General features: G+C 39.2%; 1 protein-coding gene across 1 annotated transcript in view; it reads right to left on the reverse strand.

Annotated features, from left to right (window-relative positions):
- Mtm1 (myotubularin 1) overlaps positions 1–22,874 on the reverse strand; it is a 107,344-nt gene that overhangs the window by 38,573 nt on the left and 45,897 nt on the right. Inside the window, exons 5-6 of the mRNA XM_055608760.1 lie at positions 20,096–20,206; positions 15,370–15,471 (exon numbers count right to left, since the gene is read on the reverse strand). Coding sequence (XP_055464735.1) covers positions 15,370–15,471; positions 20,096–20,206 — 213 coding nt within the window. The remainder of the gene's footprint in view (positions 1–15,369; positions 15,472–20,095; positions 20,207–22,874) is intronic.

Genomic DNA, 22,874 nt, shown 5'->3' on the forward strand with positions numbered 1-22,874 from the left:
TATATATATATATATATATATATATATATATATATATATATATATAATAGAAACAGTTTTTTTTTCCCTCAATGTACCAATGAACCTGTGAGAGAAAAATAAATGTATAAAAAGTCCCAAATTAGCCACAAACAGGATCACAGAACTTAATTAATTAGTTTCCATGGTCTCTTGGGGTTTGGGAAATGAAACTGTGTGCCCACCCAAGATGGACTCTTATTGGAAACCTCCTTCAAGAAAGCATGGCCTTCAAAACATTACCACATAAGTAGGGAATAAGTGGGAAATAGCCTCTTTAGGGCTCTAAGAGAACCTGAGCAGAAATTACTGGTGCTGAACAAAGAAGAAAACATCCCTCTAACCGCTGTCTATCTAGAGGCCCTCCAGTCGCAGGTCACCCAAGCATGTACCCTGAGTGAAAAACTGAATGGTTCCCAAAATATCCAAGTAGAGAATTCATAATCTTCTAAAGCTTTTTGAAGTACTTGGCAGAAGAAATTCAAAATCCTTTCATTCTCAGGCTCAGAGTATTTCCATAGCTAATAATCCAAAGAATGGGAGTTTCCAGGTAGTAATCAGAAAATACATCAGAAAAGATTCTCCAAGACCACCCTTTTGTAGAAAATCCACAGAGAATTTGAACTGTAATAATCAGATAGCACTATAAATTATACTTAATGTGCTTAAAAAAATTAAAAAATGGTATGGAAAAATGTGAGCGAATAGGAAGACATTATAAACATTGAACAAACAGGTCTGAAACATAATGAAAATCAAGTTCCATAATAATAAAATAAAACAACAACCCCAACACATAATGGAAAGAAAACTCCAGCAAATAAAATGCAGAGGTGGCTAAAATGAAAATAAAATGAAAGAAATTATACTGCCTGAATCCTGGTAATCAAATGTACCCTTGCCTGAGATGGTTTATATATTTATGTATATTGTTGTTGTTTTTCAAGACAGGGTTTCTCCGTGTACATTGGTTGTCCTGGAACTCACTCCATAGACCAGGCTGGTCTCAAACTCAGAGATTCGCCTGCTTGTGCTTCCTGAGTGCTGGGAATGAAGGCATGCACCACCAACACTTGGTTACATTTTGTATGTATTTCTAAATGCTCTTTGAGAGGAAGGGGTGTGGAGTAAAAGGGAAGGCCCAAAGTGTCTGTGCATGCACACGTGCATGTGCATATGTGTGTGTGTGTACACATGTATGACAGAGGACAGCCCTAGGTGTTGTTCCTCAGGTGCTATCCAACTTTTCATTTATTTTTTTAAATTATGTGTATGTGTTGGGGCGATGTATATGTGAGCACGGTACTTACAGAAGCCAGAAGAAGCATGGGATTTCCCAGAGTGAGAGTAAGAAGCAGTTGTAAAGCCATATGATGTTGATACTGAGGACTGAACTCAGGTCTTTGTTGAGGGCACTTAAGTGCAACGATGCTACTTCACCAGCCACAGTGAAGGCTGGGCAAGGCAATTAGTTGCTTTGCTTCTGAAATTTGAGACAGCCAGTACAAGTCACCTTAACTCTGCTTGCCTGGATAGATACAAGGTCAGATGTGTCACTTAAATGCTCTTAACCATTCAACTACATGGAAAAAATCCCACATCTCTCTCCCACCCTACTTTTTGAGACAGAGTCAACAACTGACCTGGAATTCACCAGTTAGGTCAGGCTCCAGCAATCTTCCTACCTCCCTTGACCTCCTCAGCAATAGGATTGTAAGTGTACATAACCATGCTCAGTTGTAGTAGGAGTTTTGGAATCTTTAAAGACTCAGTTATGTTACATAAGCATGTTTTTGTTTTAATTGCAGATGGGGGATATGGGGTAGGTTCAGATTGTCCACAGCAGCAGACTATTTGCCTCATGTAGGCTCTGAGAGAAGCGGGATCTTTGCCAGCTGCAGATAGTTTAATTCTGGGAGCGCTGAGAGGAAATAAATGCCAGAGCCCAGAGAGAGGTGGGGTGACACTCCAAGGAAGAAGGCCACTGCTACTTCTGGTTGCTGTTGTTTTGGGTTGAAAAGAAGAAGTTGGAGATACCCTGAAACAAAGATTTGACTTGCTACAAGAAACCCAATGACCCTAATCAGCAGGAAGTAGCTAAAGAGAACTATGCACCCTTTTCCCACTAGCCTTCTTACTTTCCTACCTGGTGATAGGATGAATAAGGGTTGGAAGGGAGGTAAAAATATAAGAACCAATTAAAATAGATAAAAAGTATGCCAACACCCAGTTTTATAAATGTAGGTTCTGAGGATTGAACTCAGATTCTTATGCTTCACTCACCAAGCCACTTCCCCAGCCCAGGCTTAGTAATGTGTAAAGTTTAGTGCCATTTTTAAAATAGTTCTGAATAAATAGGGGCCACCAGAGTGATGGCCTTGAGTTCTGGAGTGGACGCTGATGAGGTATAGGCAGAATTGGGTCTTAGTGCTTTTGAAGTAGAAAGCAATGGTGAGGGTTACCTAGTTGAGACACTGGTTGCAGGAGCTAGACTGCGCTGAGAAGAACCAAGCATGGTAAAAGGCTTTGAGGGAGACAGCAGAGGAAGTGAGAGATCAAAGAGAAAGCAGGGCTAAGTCTCTGAGAAGGCAAGCAGAATATTGAAAAACATGGTTAAGTCTTTAATTTTACTGCTTATTCAAGAAAAAAAAATATTGGCAAAAAAGAAACAGAAAATTCAAAGATATATGTTATAGTCCTTAAGCCATATCTAAGCCACAGCATGAATAATTGGTACTTCTTATTTCAACTCTGATCTCAAAACACTATTTCCTTTTATTTGTTGATACTATTAAATCAACCTAAAAAGAAAGAGCCCTCTAACTCTTTGTCTCATTTAAGATTTTAATACAATTTAGAGTATTTCTCCATTTCTGAGCTAAATAACAAAGGCAGAGAATAAAACTCCCCCATGGATTCTCTATTCACAGGCTCATTTATACATCTAAAACTAATCAAAAGTGTGTATGTGCATAACTCACTTCACTAATTCTTATGCAATTATTCTCCTGAGCCAGCACATTTAGAGTTGAGCAGGAATGAACACAAGTAAATAGTCCATGACAGGGTTTGATCTCCTCAAAGCCAGACCCCCCACCACCATGCAAAAAGAACCAAATCTCATATTACCCATTGTACATATGAAGTGAAATGTCCCACTGCTGCTCACAAGAATACACATTACTATGTGTTAGTTAAAAATAGAAATGCTTACTTGGAAAAAGCTAGGCAGGAAGAAATAAGCAACAGATACTATGAAAACCAAAGGTAGTAACCAAGGAGGTGCTCTTAAAGACACTGTTCCCATTGGAGGCAATATGCTACTACCCAGAACAGTGAAGGCTGGGCAAGCCAGTTAGTTGCTTTGCTCCTGAAATGTGAGACAGCCAGTGTCATTCTGCTTACCCCTTTACCCCTGACACAAAGTCATATGTGTCATGCTCCCAGATGGGAACAAAAGCCGTAACCTCATGACTGCTCATCACCTCACAGAGGAATGAGTGCAAAATACTGTGGTTCTTAATGTTTATCCAGAATGTCACCAAGAAATGGAAGTGCAAACACAAATCTGAATGAGCCATGTTTCCCTAGAAGCAGTTAAGTCTGCACGGACTGAAAAAAAAAAAAATGGAAAGAGAAGGATGGTAAGCACTCTGAAAGATTCCTTTCATTCCATAGCATCACTTCTATTCCACACTGGTGGTTGGGATGCTTTCTGAATTTTATACTCTGAGGACTTCCAGTGACTCCTTTATCAAAGTACAACCCATGGTTTGTTAATAATACCACTAATCTTTATATAGCTTCTTTCTTTTAAAGGGCTTAAAGTTTCCCACACACTATCACAATTCCTTTATTAATAGTCTGTGGGGAGTTGTAGTAGTCATCCTTATTTCTTACACCTGCTGGGAAAATGGTGGGCTAATAACAGAACAGCTGGCATTTATTGGGCACTTACTGAGTGTCAGGCAGTGTTAGAAGCACTTTACATTGAATCCTCACAAAAACTCTATGGGGTAGGAACTGTTATTATCCCCGTTGCAGATGAGAACACTGAAGCACATAAATATTATGTGACTTTCAAAGTCTCTATGCAGGAAATGCACTGAGGCTCACTCTGACAGAGGTCACTGAACTCATGGCCTATGCTAGCAGTAGCACACTGGAGGGGCTCTGCAATAAAATCCCCTCATATATCTCTGTATCAGTGGATGCTGTGAGGTGGCACTTGAATCTATGCTTCATATCTAAACAGTACCTTTCAAACTTTTTGGGCATGAGGATAAGTAAAGAGTTAACTGTAAGACCATGACCCAGCATGCCCCCCACATGTACACACCTTCAGAAGAAACATCTCAGCAAACTATACCCCTATTCTGTTATGCTCTCCATGCTTTCTATTATAGTCCATTTAAAGAGACATGCTGATTTATGATTCACTAATAGGTTGGAACTGATGCTTTAAGAAAATAGTAAGAGCTGGAGAGGACAAGAACTCCACAAGGAGAGCAACAGAACAAGAAAATTTGAACACAGGGAACTTCCCAGAGACTCATACTCCTACCAAGGACTATTCATGGAGATAACCTAGAACCCCTTCACAGATGTAGCCCATGGCAGGTCAGTGTCCAAGTGGGTTACCTAGTAATGGGAAGAGGGACTGCCTCTGACATAGTCTGATTGGCCTGCTCTTTGATCACCTCCCCCTGAGGGGGGAGCAGCCTTACCAGGCCACAGTAGAGGACAATGCAGCCACTTTTGATGAGAACTGATAGACTAAGATCAGAAAGGAGAACCTCCCCTATCAGTGGACTTGGGGAGTGGCATGCATGCAGAAAGGTGAGGGAGGGTGGGATCGGGAGGGGAGGAGGGAGGGGCTTATGGGGAGATACAAAATGAATAAAGTGTAATTAATAAAAAATAAAAAAGAAAGTCTCATCTAAAATTTATTATTATTACTATTAATTTTGGTTTTTTGAGATAGGGTTTCTCCATGTAGCCTTGGCTGTCCTAGACTTGCTTCGTAGACAAGGCTGGCCTTGAACTCACAGAGATCCACCTGCCTCTGAGTGCTGGGGTTACAGGTGTACATCACCTGGCCTGGCTAAATTATATTATTTCTGATTGCCACATTTAATTACAAAATGACCAAACAGTCAAGGACATCAGTGCTTGAGCTTTGCCACTGGCCATGATTTGTTGTCTTAACAACTCTACTTTTGGTAGTGTTTCACGCTTTGCATGCAGGAGACCACTCTGGTTTCTCCCTTCAGATAAATAGTCACAGTGTCAGAAGGATTACAGCACTTCTTACAAAGTCATATCACTTACCTAAAACTTGTGTAGAGCTACATGTAATCTGTGAGAATTTCTGGTGTTTGAAAAGCAAAGATCAAACAAGAAGTATTTCATCTCAAACAGAAAAATGCCACCTAAAAGTTATGCACACAGTACTGGGCTGAGATAATCAAGTTAATGGTTTGGGTTGGACTCTGCTGCTATAATAGCTCTAGTTCAATTCAAAGTTTAAATCCTGACTTGAACACATGGAGTGGTGAAAACAGTAATGGCTCAGAAGGCAAGAGAGAGCCAAAGGGGTGGTCTAAATAAGAACACCTACTCAGAGTCCATTCATCCCATGACTGCCCTCGCTGCCAGGTCTTCTGGCCTCCTTATGTGATAATCATATCACATAAGGAATAATTATCACATAAGGAAGCTATGGTATGTACTCCAAGAAAGGGACCTAACAATGAAAACAGAAGATGAATTCTTGAAGGGAAACCACACATGGCATGGGAAAGCAACTTAGACTGAGTAAGATGCTGAAGGATGACTGTGGAGGATAGGCATTAGAGAGAGAAGCAGACTATAAGTAAAGATTATAAAAGTCCAATCTATGAAACTACATAAGCCAGAGGGCTAGAGGAAGTGTTCCATGATTAGGGTATAGTGTATGACCCATGGAGAATCCATGAGGGTTTTTTTTTTTTTTTTTTTTTTTTTTTTTTTTTTTTTTTTTTTTTTTTGTGGGGAAGTGGCATGATTGTACGTTTTTGAAATTGGGTCTCCTAATGTAGCCCTGGTTGACCTGGAACTTGCTATGTAGACCAGGGTGACACTGAACTCACAGAAGTAACCTGCTTCTGTCTCTTAAGTACTGAGCTAAGGTCATGCACCACTATGCCCACAGGCACAATCGTATTTAAATCCAAAACAACAACAACAACAACAACAAAAAAGCATAAGGGACAACAGCACTGTACAGGGATAAAATAGAAGGGTAAGACACTGTAAGAGGGGGAATCAGTTTGGTAATATGGTTTAAATGAGGAAGTACAAATTGAAATGGGGAGAAACAATTGAGTATGAAGTAGGACCTATAGGAGCTGTAACCGATATGTTTATGAGAGGAAAGTCAGGAGAAAAGTCGGGTGGAAAGGTGACTTCAAGTTACTGAGCATGAGCAAGCTTGGAGGACACAGAGGGGGGAAAAGCAAAAGTGCAGAGCGATTGGGGTACCAATGAACTTGTAAAATATATAGACATCTTTGAAAAGGTTTCTTTGGGATTATGGAGGTTAGACTCACTCCAGGGCAATGTCAGGGCTAGACATAGAATCCATGTACACAGTACTGACAGCTCCATTTATGGGAATAAATGAAATCACCATGGCAAAGCTGGTAATACAAGCAGAACTGAAAGCTGAGGGTGGAACACTGACAAGACATTGACACTGAAGGAAAAAGGCAAGGGCAATAAAGACTGAAGAGGAAAGGTCAAGATGGTGCAGGAACACAATAGCTGATACAAGAAGGAGTTCAATCTTGTTGAATGTAGGAAGAAATGAAACCAAATTCAGATAGAAACCAGATGATAGATTTGGCTAGTAAGATGTCAAGAGCTCTGTATTTCTTAGGTTTCTACCACTGTGATAAAATATCCAGACAAAAGCAACTCAAGGGATAAAGGGTTTATTTTGGCTCACAGTCAAAAGGTAGAGTTCATCATTGCAGGGAAGTCATAGCAGAAGGAGCTAGAGACAGCTGGTCATATCACATTCACAGACAGAAAACAGAGAACAAAGAATGCTTAAACTCAACTAGCTTTCTCCTTTTGGTGCCCTGTAGGACCCAAGCTCAGGGAATGGTGCTGCCCATTTTTAGAGCAGACCTTCCCCCAATTAATCTGATCAAGATAATCCTTCACACACACCAACTTCTTAGGGAGGGAAGCAAACAATAGTCCTAATCAGGTATGACACCTATGAACCAGAACAACAACCAGCATGACACAATAATCCTAAGGATGCAAAAATGACACACATACCTTAGTGATAACCAAAAACACTATAGTTAAACTTAAAACCTGTTCAACAACAAGGAAATCATGCTTGGAACTGGAAACCTAGCCAACAACTCAGGGCCAGAGAAGTCATGGATCATGGAGGAGAACACATAACTTCCAATTTCTAAATAAAAATAATTCATAACCACATTCTAAATATTTATCTTTATACCCCCATGTAAACATAGTTTTCACACCCTATCAAAAAACTTGCCTTTGCAACAAATATATTACAGAAAAGGACAACTGGGTAAAATGCATTGAACAAAAGATGATGTGGTACCCAGTTCCAAATAGTACATCTACAACACAATTCCTAAACCTATAGCTCAGGGCTTATTGGAAAGAAGGTGCAGAAAGATTATAAGAGCCATAGGAACAGGGAGATTGTTGTGAAATTGTGTCTCCAGAAAATGTCAGAGAATCTATACCTATAAAGTTTCATCATCATGGCTGCCCAAATGATAACTGAAAAAGGATGACACTAATGACCATGCTAACATGGAAATAGGAACGCTCACAGGACCTCAACACTAAACAGAAAGCTATGGGTTTGTAGGAAATGCTGAGAGTGGGAGAAATGGTCTTTCTAGAAAAGAGTTTCCTAATTTTATCAGATGGTCAGCCCTTATATCATATACAAACAGGTAATATTATATGGACTGAACAGGTTGTATTTATGTGTTTGGAAATATATACATATACATACGTGTGTGACAAGAATTAAAGAAAAAGGGGGCATGAGCTTGAAAGAGAGGAGAAGCAAGAAGGTACACAGGAGGACTTGGTAGGGGGGGAGGGAAAGGTAAAGGGGAGAAATGACAGAATTATATTATAATTTCAAAATTATAAAATTGTTATTTTAAAATATCATTCAGGGGCACTAATCTAAACAGTCCCTCCTGTTCCCAGAGGTTCCCAGGTTATTTCAAATTTTGAACACCATCCATTACCATGTTCAAAAATGGAACTGGAAATAAAGTTTGATTCTGGATGAGCTAGAGGGATGAGTGAGTGAGTAAGCAAGTAAGTAAATGAGAGAGTGAGTTAGTGACATTCATGAAAATAGGCTAAAATATTCTTCCCAGAAGTTTGGCATTCAAGTGAGAGATGAGTAGTTTAAGAGGAAAGCTGGATTTCCACTTGACAACTTTTCTAAGAGAATAAGCTTTATTATTATTATTATTATTATTATTATTATTATTATTATTAATTACACTTTATTCATTTTGTATCCCCCCATAAGCCCCTCCCTCCTCCCCTCCCGACCCCACCCTACCTCCCCTTTCTGTGTGCATGCCCCTCCCCAAGTCCACTGATAGGGGAGGTCCTCCTCTCCTTCCTTCTGATCTTAGTCATCAGATCACATCAGGAATGGCTGCATTGTCTTCTTCTGTGGCCTGGTAAGCCTGTTCCCCCCTCAGGGGGAGGTGATCAAAGAGCAGGCCAATCAGTTTGTGTCAGAGGCAGTCCCTCTTCCCATCACTATGTAAGCCACTTGGACACTAAACTGCCATGGGCTACATCTGTGCAGGGGTTCTTAAAAGACACAGACAATGCCAGAGAAAAGAGACAGCTCAAGATTTTGAAGAAAAACGGACTAGGGCCTTAATTTTTTCAAACATGCTTGTGAGCAACTCCTTAAATTTCTAATAATACAAAGGTAGACATGCATAAGTCAAGATACATGTTTCCTGACTAAAACATTATACATTTCATACTCACTTTCATTAGTTAAAAAATCTATTCCTATAAACTTTTCATCCTAATAAAGTTTAAAATATTTATATAGAAACAATTTAAACATCTTATTTGATCAGAAATATGGAAACTTTTGGTAGAATTGTTCCCAGAACACATCACATTTCCATCTGCCCTTAACACAAGAGCATGAATTACTCATTACATCCTCCCAATAGCTTCTCCCTTCTACCAGGTGGGTGTTTCCTGTGACTCAAAGAACTGATGACAGTGAGATCCAGACACAAAAAAAGTATTATCTCGCTAGGATAAAAAAACAAACACAACTGAGAAAAACCTCATATTGTATTAAAACAACATCATCTTCCACAATTTAAAAGAAAAAAAAAGAGAGAGAAAATACAAGATAATATTGTGGTATGGTCTCTACCCTCACACACTATTCTGTCTGTAGCATAGTTAGTTATCTTCTAACCACAACAAACCCATTTGGGGAGGTAGCTCAGCTACCCTAGTTTGCATGAAGCCCTTTGATCCTCAACGCCACAAAACCAGATACTGTACACCAACACTGGGGGGAGGGGTAGAGGTAGGAGGATTAGAAGTTCAAAGTCACCCTCAGCTACATAGTGAGTTTTAGGCTAGCCTGAGCTACATAAGACCTTGCTTCAAAATTATAACTAATAAAACTACTCATGTATTTCTAAGAATCATTTCTTTTTCTTGTTTCCTTTTTTAATGGGTATTCACCTCTTCGTTTGTTGAGAGCAAGGTTGAGGAGGAAAATAGAGATAAGAGGATTGTCAGGAAGATATGACATTAAGAAAATAAGTCAAGAAAACACAGGAAATAATTAACCTTACTACAGTAAAACAAAAAGCAACCAAGCACACAACCTTATGAACACAGCCAACATCAAAATCAAAGGATCTAACAGCCACTGGTCATTAATCTCTCTCAACATCAATGGACTCAACTCTCCAGTAAAAGGACACAGATTAACAGAATGGATACGTAAACAAAACCCAGCAATCTGTTGCATACAAGAAACACACCTAAGGCACACAGACATTACCTGAGGGTAAAAGGCTGGAAGACGAATTTCCAAGCAAATGGACCCAAGAAACAAGCAGGAGTAGCCATTCTAATATCTGATAAAATAGACTTTCAACCAAAATTAATAAAAAGAAATGGGGAAGGACACTTCATACCCATCAAGGGAAAATTCCACCAGGAAGACATCACAATCCTGAACATCTATGCCCCAAATACAAGAGCACCCACATTTGTAAAAGAAACATTGATAAAATTTAAACCACATATAGATCCCCACACATTAATAGTGGGAGACTTCAACACCCCACTCTCAACAAAGGACAGGTCAACAAAACAGAAATTAAACAAAGAAACAATATCTCTGACAGAGGTCATGAATCAAATGGACCTCACAGACATCTACAGAACTTTACACCCAAACACAAAAGAATTTACCTTCTTCTCAGCACCTCATGGAACCTTCTCCAAAATAGACCATACAGTTGATCACAAAGCAAGCCTCAACAGATACAAGAAGACTGAAATAATCCCTTGTATCTTGTCTGATCACCATGGAATAAAGCTGGACTTCAACAATAACAGAAATAGCAAAAAGCCTACACACACATGGAAACTGAACAACTTGTTACTAAATGACAGCTGGGTCAGGGAAGAAATAAAGAAAGAAATTAAAGTCTTCTTAGAACTCAATGAAAATGAAGACACAATATACCCAAACTTGTGGGACACAATGAAAGCAGTGCTAAGAGGAAAGTTCATAGCACTAAGTGCCTTCAAGAAGAAATTCGAGTCAGCTCATTCAAGCAACTTAATGGCCCACTTAAAAACCCTAGAAAAAGAAGAAGCTGACACACCAAAAAGGAGTAGACGGCTGGAAATAATCAAACTCAGGGCTGAAATCAATCAATTAGAAACAAATAAAACAATTCAAAGAATCAATGAAACCAAGAGATGATTATTTGAGAAAATCAACAAGATCGACAAACCCTTAGCCAAGCTAACTAAGAGGCAGAGAGACACCACCCAAATCAACAAAATCAGAAATGAAAAGGGGGACATAACTACAGACACTGAGGAAATCCAAACAATCATTAGGACTTACTTCAAAAGTCTATATGCCACAAAATTTGAAAATTTGAAAATCTAAATGAAATGGTCAATTTTCTTGATCGATTTGACTTACCAAAGCTGAATCAGGACCAGGTAAATCAATTAAATAGTCCTATATCCCCCAAAGAAATAGAAGCAGTCATCAAAAGTCTCCCATCCAAAAAAAGCCCAGGACCAGATGGCTTCAGCTCAGAATTCTACCAGACCTTCAAAGAAAAGCTAACTCCAATTCTCTTCAAACTATTCCACAAAATAGAAACAGAAGGAACATTACCAAACTCATTCTATGAAGCCACAGTCACCTTGGTACCTAAACCTTACAAAGACTCAACAAAGAAAGAGAATTTCAGGCCCATCTCCCTTATGAACATTGATGCAAAAATACTTAACAAAATACTTGCAAACTGAATACAAGAATACATCAAAGATATTATCCACTATGACCAAGTAGGCTTCATCCTAGGTATGCAGGGGTGGTTCAATATACGGAAATCCATCAATGTGATCCACCATATTAACAAACTGAAAGAAAAAAAAAACACATGATAATCTCCCTAGATGCTAAAAAAGCATTTGACAAAATCCAACATCCATTCATGTTTAAAATATTGGAGAGATCAAGGATACAAGGCACATATCTAAACATAGTAAAGGCAATATACAGCAAGCCTATAACCAACATCAAACTGAACGGAGAGAAACTTAAAGCAATCCCACTGAAATCAGGGACAAGACAAGGCTGCCCACTCTCCCCATATCTCTTCAACATAGTGCTGGAAGTCCTTGCTAGAGCAATAAGACAGTTGAAGGAGATCAAGGGGATACAAATTGGAAAGTAAGAAGTCAAATTATCACTTTTTGCAGATGATATGAGAGTATATGTAAGTGACCCCCAAAACTCTACCAGGGAACTCCTACAGCTGATAAACACCTTCAACAAAGTGGCCGGATACAAAATTAACTCAAAAAAATCAGTAGCACTCCTGTATACAAAAGACAAAAGGGCTGAGAAAGAAATTAGAGAAACAACACCATTCACAATAGCCACAAATGACATAAAGTACCTTGGTGTAACCCTAACCAAGCAAGTCAAAGACTTGTATGAAAAAAATTTCAAGTCTCTGAAGAGAGAATTAGAAAAAGATATGAGAAGATGGAAAGATTTCCCATGCTCATGGCTTGGCAGGATTAACATAGTAAAAATGGCCATCTTACCAAAAGCAATGTACAGATTTAATGCAATTCCCATCAAATTGCCAACACAATTCTTTACAGACCTGGAAAAAAAAATTCTCAACTTCGTATGGAATAACAAGAAACCGAGAATTGCTAAAACAATCCTCTACAATAAAAGATCTTCTGGAGGTATCTCCATCCCTGATCTCAAGCTGTACTATAGAGCAACAGTTATAAAAACTGCATGGTACTAGCATAGAAACAGAATGGTGGATCAACAGAATTGAACAGAAGACCCAGAAATAAACCCACACACTTACGGACACCTGATTTTTGACAAAGATGCCAAAACCATACAATGGAAAAAAGATAGCATCTTCAACAAAGGTGCTGGTCCAACTGGATGTGTACATGTAGAAAAATGAAAATAGATCCATACTTATCACCCTGCACAAAACTGAAGTCCAAGTGGATCAAAGACCTCAACATAAAACCAGACACATTAAATCGGCTAGAAAAAAAAGTGGGGAATACCCTAGAACTCATTGGTACAGGAGAAAACTTCCTGAACAGTACACCAACAGCACAGACTCTAAGAGCAACAATCAATAAATGGGACCTCATGAAATTGAAAAGCTTCTGTAATGCAAAGGACACCGTCATCAAAACAAAATGAATGCATACAGATTGGGAAAGAATCATCACCAACCCTTTATCTGACAGAGGACTCATGTCCAGTATATATAAAGAACTAAACAAGCTGAAAAGCAGCAAACCAAGTAATCTACTTAAAAAATGGGGAACAGAGCTAAAGAGAGAATTCTCTGTAGAGGAATAGCGAATGGCAGAGAAGCACTTAAAGAAATGCTCAACCTCATTAGCCATCAGGGAAATGCAAATCAAAACAAACCTGAGATTTCACCTTATACCCATCAGAATGGCCAAGATGAAAAACATAAGGGACAACACATGCTGGAGAGGTTGTGGAGAAAGGGGAACCCTTCTCCACTGCTGGTCGGAATGTAAACTTGTACAACCACTCTGGAAATCAATCTGGCGCTTTCTCAGACAACTAGGAATAGCGCTTCCTCAAGATCCAGCCATACCACTCCTAGGCATATACCCAAAAGAGGCTCAAGTACACAAAAAGGACATTTGCTCAACCATGTTTGTAGCAGCTTTATTTGTAATAGCCAGAAGCTGGAAACAGCCCAGATGCCCCTCAACTGAAAATGGATGCAGAAACTGTGGTAGATCTATACAATGGAATATTACTCAGCAATGAAAAATAAGGAAATCATGAAATTTGCAGGTAAATGGTGGGACCTGGAATGGATCATCCTGAGTGAGTTGTCCCAGAAGCAAAAAGACACTCACGGTATACACTCACTCATATAAACATACAATATAGAATAAACCCACTAAAATCTGTACATCTAAACAAACTAAGCAAAAGAGAGGACCCTAACTAAAATGTTCAATCCCCATCCTGAAAGGCAAAGAGGATGGACATCAGAAGAAAAAGGAAATAGGAAACAACCTCGGAACCTGCTACAGAGGGCCTCTGAAAGCCAGAAGAAAACAGGAAACAACCTTGGAACCTGCCACAGAGGGCCTCTGAAAACCTCTGCAGTATAGACTGTCAAAGCAGATGCTGAGTCTGATGGTCAACTGATGGGCAGAGTGAATGGAATTTTATGTAAGAAGTGGGAAATAGTAAGAGCTGGAGGGGATGGGAACTCCACAAGGAGAGAAACAGAACAAGATAATTTGAACACAGGGAACTTCCCCGTGACTCATACTCCAACCAAGGACTATTCGTGGAGATAACCTAGAACCCCTGCACAGATGTAGCCCATGGAAGTTCAGTGTCCAAGTAGGTTACATAGTAATGGGAAGAGGGACTGCCTCTGACATAATCTGATTGGCCTGCTTGTTGATCACCTCCCCCTGAGGGGGGAGCAGCCTTACCAGGCCACAGTAGAGGACAATGCAGCCACTTTTGATGAGAACTGATAGACTAAGATCAGAAAGGAGAGGAGAACCTCCCCTATCAGTGGACTTGGGGAGTGGCATGCATGCAGAAAGGTGAGGAAGGGTGGGATCGGGAGGGGAGGAGGGAGGGGCTTATGGGGGGATACAAAATGAATAAAGTGTAATTAATAAAAAATTTAAAAAAAAGTTGGACTTGGTGGCACAAAATTGTCTTTCATGCACTAAGGAGGTTACAGTAATAGCATCATGAGTTTCAGAGTAGCCTAGGTAAATGTAGAGTGCTCACTTGGCATGTATAAGGCCCTGAGTTCAAACTAATCACCACATAAGCCAGCCACGGTGGTACATGCCACCAATTCCAGTGTGGTAGAAACGGGAGTATCAGAATTCCAAGGTAATCTTGGCTTCATAGAGACTTTGTAACCAGCCTGAGATACATGGGAGCAAAGGAAGATGTGGTGAAGAGAGGGACAGAGGCAGAGACATAGAGAAAGACAGAGACACTCACGGAGACACAGAGAAGGAAGAGAGAATAAGAGAAAGAGAGGAAGACAGAGGTGAGGAGAGGGAGAAGTGTATACTTGTTTAAATATTCTTCAGGATCAGTGGATCTGTTCCCGTTTTTAACTGGTGCCACAAATACCCTGACTCACATGGCTTGTTAGCACCAAAGTGAAGAGCAATGAATTCAGGGAAAACTTAATAGTACTGTATTAAGCCTTCTTATCCTAACACTATCACAGACTACGTTTTAAAAGGCACCACATGGCTGGAAAGCACAAGAACTCACAGGTTCATGCACACTAGCAGTGAGGCCCTTCTGGAACAGAGTAAATCATTTTTAAATGTATCACACCAGGAAATGCAGAGCAGTGAGTCCAAGAAAAAGAAGCCCAATTCACAGGCAGTTTTCACAGAGGATACACTTCTGAGCATGCCAATGCTTAGGCAAGCCTTGGACTTTACCAGATTGTGTGCCAGAGGAAAGGCATGTTTTGTGAGGATCTCAAACATATCTCTTCTGCTGTGGCCTTCCTGCTTCAATGCGAACCTCAGGTTTCTCAAATCCTAGAGGCAAAGGAGAAAGCAAAACTGAGTGTTCAAGGAATATCATGATAATTAGCAAAAAATCTCTTCAATTAAGGGAGAAAATTCACTCACATACAAGGGTGATTTATCTAGACTTCTAAGAAAGCTACATTTTTATATGATATCTTGATATGTGCAGTTTAAGAAGACCTGGACACAGTCCTATTGTAGCCAAGAAAGTAAAGACAACGCACTTCCTCAGAAATAAGGCCGTTTCCAAACCAAAGTGCTGAAAAGACAGTGGAAACACATCCTAGAAAAAAAGTAGACACCCAGCCTTGCCTTCCTTGCCATCTGTTCTCTGTCTACCTCTACGTTCACTGCTTGCAGAAAGCTTTAATTATTAAACAGTAGTTAAGTCATATAACATTTCAAAAGAGTATCTGCTATCAAATATAATCTCAATATTGTTAAATGTGTCATTAAAATACAAACATTCTTCCTAAATGATTGGCATTTTATGTTCTCATACAAGTAATATAAGTAATAAACTTTTACTAGCCAATTCTACTTTCATAGTTCTATATAAACCACAGTAATGTATTCCATATTAGATATCATTTTACCTTCAGAAACTATAAATTAATGATTAAAGCCAGATTTTAATGGCAGCTCTCCATACACATTTCTTTATATGCAAGAAAGACTTTTAAAGTGAGCTTAAATGATATGGGATCCTCTAATATCTGTTTGCAATAAATATAGTATTTTACCTTGTTTTTAAGAATGAATGTTTTGTAGGTTGTCATTCATTAAAACAATCAATCACGGAACTCTGGGACTATCTAAGGATTGAGCTAGACCTGGCTCCTGCTACCTTACATACTGTAACAATTGTGTTTTGCAAAGGTGTTCTTTGTTGTTTATCAAAAATAGTGTTTAAAGGATTTATTTTACTTTATGTGTATATGCACATGTGCACAAATAGGTGCAATGTCCCTATTTGTGGGTACTAAATCTTACCCTCCAGAGTTAGAGGTAGTTGTATAGGTACCCAATATGTGTGCTAAGAACTGAAGTCATCCTCTGCAAGAGCAGCAAGCACTGCTAAGTGCTGAACCATCACTCTAAGCCAGGAATAAATTTAAGCTGCACAATTCTTCAGGCTCAAGGTCCAGTGACGTCTTTGCTAAATACAAGACATTCCAAAAGGCAAGTAATGTGTGAAGGAGACTCCAAGACCACTACCGAATGGCCTGAGATCAATCATTATGAATGCAGTTGGCTCCACAATCTTGTTCTTCCTTTTCTGCTCCTTTTCATTTTTATAGCACTGGGATGGAATTCAGGGCTTCGGGCATGCCAGGTGAGCACTCTACCACCCAGTGACACTTCAGGACCTCACTAAAGGCATGATACTGAAAAAAGTCCAAAAACCAATTTATACCATAACCCCGCCCCCTGCCAAATACTGGGATATCAGTTGTTAGTTCATGATAATCAGATGAAAGGAAAAGTCATTTCAATGGGACAAGGTAGACCCAACAGGTTTGTAAGCAACCTTGGGCCTAACACTGGAGAGCTACCAACTGTCAATCCACAAGGACCTGCAAGGAACTTTTCTTCTAACAGTCATAGAGCACTGGTAATTCTACAACATTCTCTTAACCACTTTGCTCCAAATAAGACTGTTTCCAAATCAATTGTGGTCCACCAGTGATTCAGAGGAAAACTTTTCACATGTTAAAGCGTGAGTGACTCAAGTCACTTTCTGCCATCTGATTCAGATGCAATTACAATAAAAAAACCTTTATTGTTAACAAGAAAACTGAAGTGAACAAGGCACACCATTCACAGACAGCAGATCACCTAGTCTAAAACACAAATAGGAGCATACACTAACTGTTATGTTGTACATGGTCCTCTCCAAGCTTGACTCATCATAGAACGTTAACCGGGAAAGAGCCTCGTGGTATAAGAGTATCCCTGTAAGATTCCACATCTGGAATCTTACCAGCTGGATCTACAATGATTATCAATAAATTAATTATCATTAAAGGACATGATGGTCTACCTTAATAACTATACTGTCCTTAAGCCAAGTAAGTAAAAATGGAGAAGAGCAAGAAGACTCTCTGGCAGTATTGTACACCATGCCTTTTTACAAAAAGACTTAAAATTGTTATCAGTGGTTATACAGGGCCTGAAGGGTGGAAATTCCCATATCCACAACACCCCTGTGGCTGCACAAGGTCCTTTGGAACCAAGAGCCACTCTGGATGTTGCTGCTGCTGAGCAAAACCCAAATGTGCACAGCTAAAACAGCCAAAAGTGTAGAGGTTAGTTCTGATTTGGGGCAAGGTGATCCCACTGTGCTTATTCCACTGCTGCAGAGTTCTCTTATATCAATGCCACACCTGATTCTAAGAAAATGGAGTGTGCCTTTTGTGATATAAGTGTTTTTTAGGAGGTAATTTTATAAGAAGGTTGTGCCTCGGCTATGGTAAGTGGCATATGGCTGTAGCTTCAGCATGTTGGAGATAAAATACAGAAAGATCAAGAGTTCAAAGCCAATCGTTGCTACATAGGGGTTCAAAACTAGTGACACAAATAAAAAAATGTTGCTTTAGAACATTGCTCTAAGGCCTCATCTATTTTGGGTTCAAATCAATTAAAAGATTGATTTATGTAATATTAGAAAATTTTCCTGCCAAGCTGTTCCTAAGTTGTTTGTGTACATTGTCTTATTCATTTTGGAGGATTAATATTTAAATATGAATCTTCATATTGATGAGGTAGCAAGTATCTTACTGGGAAGACAGTCACTTCAGTATCACCAAAATGTTAAGTACAGTGCCTTGAGTGTTTTTATTAATGTTCCTTCCCATGAATCCTTTGCCACAAAATGCAAAGACCCTTCTTTAAAGCAAATCTCAATACTTCTAGGCCTCGTGTAGTAGCCAGTAGCTGGCATGGCAGACAGAGCATGAAAACGACTTATATTCCAAGAGAAACAAAAGCAGCTGAGGTGGAGAGCAGTAGAGAAACTCAGGGCAAGAGTACTCCTTTGGTTTCTGGTTGCTCATATTCACGTTTATCTCTTACAAACTGGAGAGGAAAACTATATTGAATTCTCACTGCAAACAGAAGTATAGAACTTTGGCTTTTAGAAATTGTAGCACCAGAGACTAGGAAATGACTTGGGTTTTTTAAAAAGGTTCTTTTATTACTCTTCAGTACCAGCAAGGCAAGGCATGTCACTTTGTAAAGGCTTTATTTTCCTACCCATACAGAATAATGGGCTTTGGGTGGTCAAGGCTCAGCAACTTCAGCCAGGCCACTTTCTATAGCATCACTACAAAAACACTATTTTAATAAAACATATGGGATAATATGCAACAAATATCTTATGTGACCCTCTACAGTCTAAAATATTTGCTATCTGGACCTTTTCCTAAAAGAAGCTTGATGACCCGTGCACTAGCAAGATGTCTGACAGTCCCATGGGATACTTTCTAGTCTTGGCCTTTACAGCATCCCTTACAATCAGCTTTAGGATAGAAGTAAAAAAGCCTTCTGGATATCTTGACGCATATGTTTAAGATCTACTGGGACACATTATCTCCAAACTTCTTGCACCTCTTTCTAGAACTGAGCATAATGGTCTACTGATACATACGTGGAAAACAAGTTTCCTTACTAGAAACTTAACTCAGCTGTTCACAAAATGGTTAGTTACCTCCTCCTATTCGGAGTTCAGCTTTGGCATTCACTGGAGCAAAGCAGCGAAGCTCCCTAATTCTTCTGAAATGTTCCATCTATTCCATATCTCTGTGGGAGTGTTGCACTGAGGATAGAATGTGAAGTTCCTATATATTCTTGGGTGAACACAGGTGCTCAATAAATGTTTGCTATAACAACTGACTAAACTTTATCACAAACTAATTTTCCCACTTACCATCCAAAATAAAATACTAGGCCACTGCCACTGAAAATGGTTGTTATAGGTAAAGAAACATACTGTTCACAAAGGGCAAAATCTCTTCTATGACTCTTTCTTTTCACAGTATGAAGAGGACCAGGTGAAGACATATAGTTCCATAACGAGCCATAAAAACACTCTTACTCTTTAACTTAGTCATTTTACTTGGGCGAATATAATACAACTATTATTCAAAAGAAAGAAAAACGATGCACTTGAGGATGGTCAATGGGGCCAGAGGTAGCTAGGCATATACTATCAGTCAGCTCCATAGGACAGGCACGATATTATGACCAGTTGAGGAGGAGTAGAGTGAAACTAAGGTTTGAGAGTGTTTATCTCTAAACCTTTCTTCTGCCCCAATAAGCTAAAAAGCTGACCACTTCTTTGAGGAAGCCTCATTCTTGACCACAGGGTTCCTTGTATGGGACATTCGCCCCAGGCAATTTTTTGAACCTCAAATCACAAGGGAAGACCCAAGTCTACAACTTTAAATTAACAAGAGATTTTTGATGATTCTGAACTCAGAGATCAGCCTGCCTCTGCCTTCCAATGCTGGGACTAAAGGTGTGAACCACCACCACGGGAAATGATTTTGATTTTTTTAAGCCCATATTAACTTTCTACTCTTCAACACTGATGTGTCTTTTTCTTTGTGTAAGAAAGTATCAAATCTCTTACTTTACAAGTAATATCTAGACCATAGGAATTTTCTCCTCTACTTGTAGCGCCTCCCATTTTTTCAATTCTTGATATCACACCCAGAGGAACATCAAGTATTAGAGCAGAATCCTGTAATGGACAAAATCACAAGTCAGTATTTCTGTTAATATAATGAAAACATAAAAAAATACACGTAAAAATAATCATAAGCTTTCCAAGTATTTTTTTTTCTTACTTTGGTACATTAGCCATTTAAGAATAAAAGTAGGATACAGATCAGACATGAAAGAACAAGCATTAAAATAAGCAAGTATGCCATCAAAATGCATCCTCAAACATTTGACATTGCTTATAACTCTGTGGGCCTGGGGAGTAACTCACAGTTGGTTTTTATAGGTCCTTTCCTATGATGTTCTGACCTCCAGCTAAGACAGATCCTTACCTATTCTTCATGCACTTCCTCTATATCGAGGGCCATGCACTTTGCTCAAAACACTCCTGTTCCCTAGAGTGATCCACCTTTCCCAACTACTAAAATTCTTCTGACAGCTATAGCTCTGACTCTGTAAGTCTCACTTTTCCAACTGGATCATACAGAAATAGTAACCTCTTTCTCTGAGGAAGCATCTAAGAGAGATTCCTATGGTATTTGTTTCTCTGCCTTCTCACCATGAGTTTATTTCCTCACTTCAGCCAAAGCACCTTTTTCATGGGTTGATGGTCAAGCCAAAGACTGAAAATATGTAATCAAGAAAAGCCTTAAAAATATCCTATCTTTTGCCCCAATGATTGCACTCCTAAAGAATTTACACCAATCATTCAACAGGAAAACAAACAAACAAACATATAGATGAAGATGATCAATAGGGAAAGAACTGGCTAGAGCTATTAGTATAATTATGGTATCTAGAAAAATAATGTAAAGGGAATGAACATCATGCAAAAATACACTGCACCTGAAGTAACAGAAAATACAAAATCAAATGCATGGAGGTACAACGGTTCACAAACCCATTAATATTTATTCTCTCACAATTACACACACAGTGCACAAATCACACATGCACAGATAGACTTTAATCATATTCACTTCTCCCTTAACACTGAAGAACTATTTCTTTTGAACAAGTCCCTTTTCCACTTCCACGTCCTTTTTTGTGACCTCTGAATTTAGTTAGGGTTGCTTGCCTGAATATAAATGTGTGGTAATTCATGAGACCATGAGCAACTTATTAGCAACTATACCATTGAGGAATATGATTCTTCCTCTACCAGCAATTACTGTCTATAGCTCCTCTGGGAAGGATGGGGCCATATGAGCTCTTCCATGTTCCAATGGAATGTTGATGGGCTCAGTCTTATGCAGATAGCCTCTGAGGCTGGTGAGTTCAAGGGTACCATAGTTATGCTATGTCCAGAAGACAGCATTTTGCAGCACTCCTTTACATATTCTGACTCTTATATTCCCTCTGCCTCTCCTGTGATGTTCTCTGTGCCTTAGGGGGGTGGGTGATATAAATGTCCCATTCTGGGGGCTGAGTATTAACCTAACATCACTTTCACAGTGTTTTAGATGACTGACAGGAAAAGAATGGCCTTTAGGGATACAAGGAAAATTATTTCATTCATTTTAAAATCCACTCCTTAGGAAGGAAAGAAGGAAGGAAGAAAGAAAGGGAGGGAGGGAAAGAAAAGAAAGAAACACTGACCATTTTTTTTTCAAAAATATGTTTAGGTCATGTTTTTTCTAGAAATTCAAATTATAAGTCTGTGGTTGTATCTATACCATGGAACTAAATATATGTGCTACCCGCCCCCCAAAATTTTACAGGCACCTTGTAGTATAAGTAAAGCCAATCTCAAGATACAATGCTGTGTGATTCTATTTATGTGCTGTTCTTTTTGTTTGAAGTTTGCTTGTAGTCCAGGTTGGCCTTGAGCTTCCGTTCTTCTGGCTCATCCACACACTGCTGGGGTTACAGACTGTGCTACCATACCTGACTAATGTTCTTGAAATGACAAGACAGGGATTGAGCACAGAAAAGTAGTTGTTAGGAGATGAGGAAAGGAGAGCATAAGTATGAAGGATTATTATTATATATATTTGTGTTCTAACAGTTTCATGTCTTCATTACTGATGGTAGTTACTTGGTATCAAATGCCAGGGAATGAACAAAAAGACACTCATAAAACTATCATCACTCCAGGACTGGTTAACCGTACTTTGCTGAGCACTTCTCCCACTCCCACCCTCTTTCCCTTCTTTACTTGGATGTAGGTATATGAGAAACTATGAGATAGCTTCTCTCTCCATGCAGCTCTGGAGTTATAGCTATATGCACAGCTACACTGGTTTTTTACTTGGGTACTGGGGTGGGTGCTGGGATCCAAATTCGGGTCCTCAAGCTTGCATAGCAAGTGCTGTTTTCCACTGAGCCATCTCTCCAGCTTCCAAGCAACTTTCTGGTTGATCAAACGATATAATAGTTACTGGGGACAGCTGAAAGATTAGTACAAAATCATGTGTATTTGTAGTTATTTGGAAATAAAAAGTCAAAACATTTAAGTTTGGTTATCATGTGCAGAAAAACAGCACAAGCTCTTAACATGAAAAAGGTGACTCAAATCTAAGTTCTGACATTTATTGGCTGGAGAACTTGGAGAAGTCAGTGCTATCTCTAGGTCACACTTATCTGTACAGTGGTGATGATTTAAAATAATGGATCTAAAGTAGCTGGCAAAGTGCTCACTGATGGAAGCCAGAAAACAACTGGAGTTGTTACTGTTATCATTCTGA

The sequence above is a fragment of the Psammomys obesus genome, unplaced genomic scaffold (assembly GCF_907164565.1).
Source record: "Psammomys obesus unplaced genomic scaffold, mPsaObe1.curated_primary_1811, whole genome shotgun sequence".
NCBI classification, from domain to species: Eukaryota; Metazoa; Chordata; class Mammalia; order Rodentia; family Muridae; genus Psammomys; species Psammomys obesus.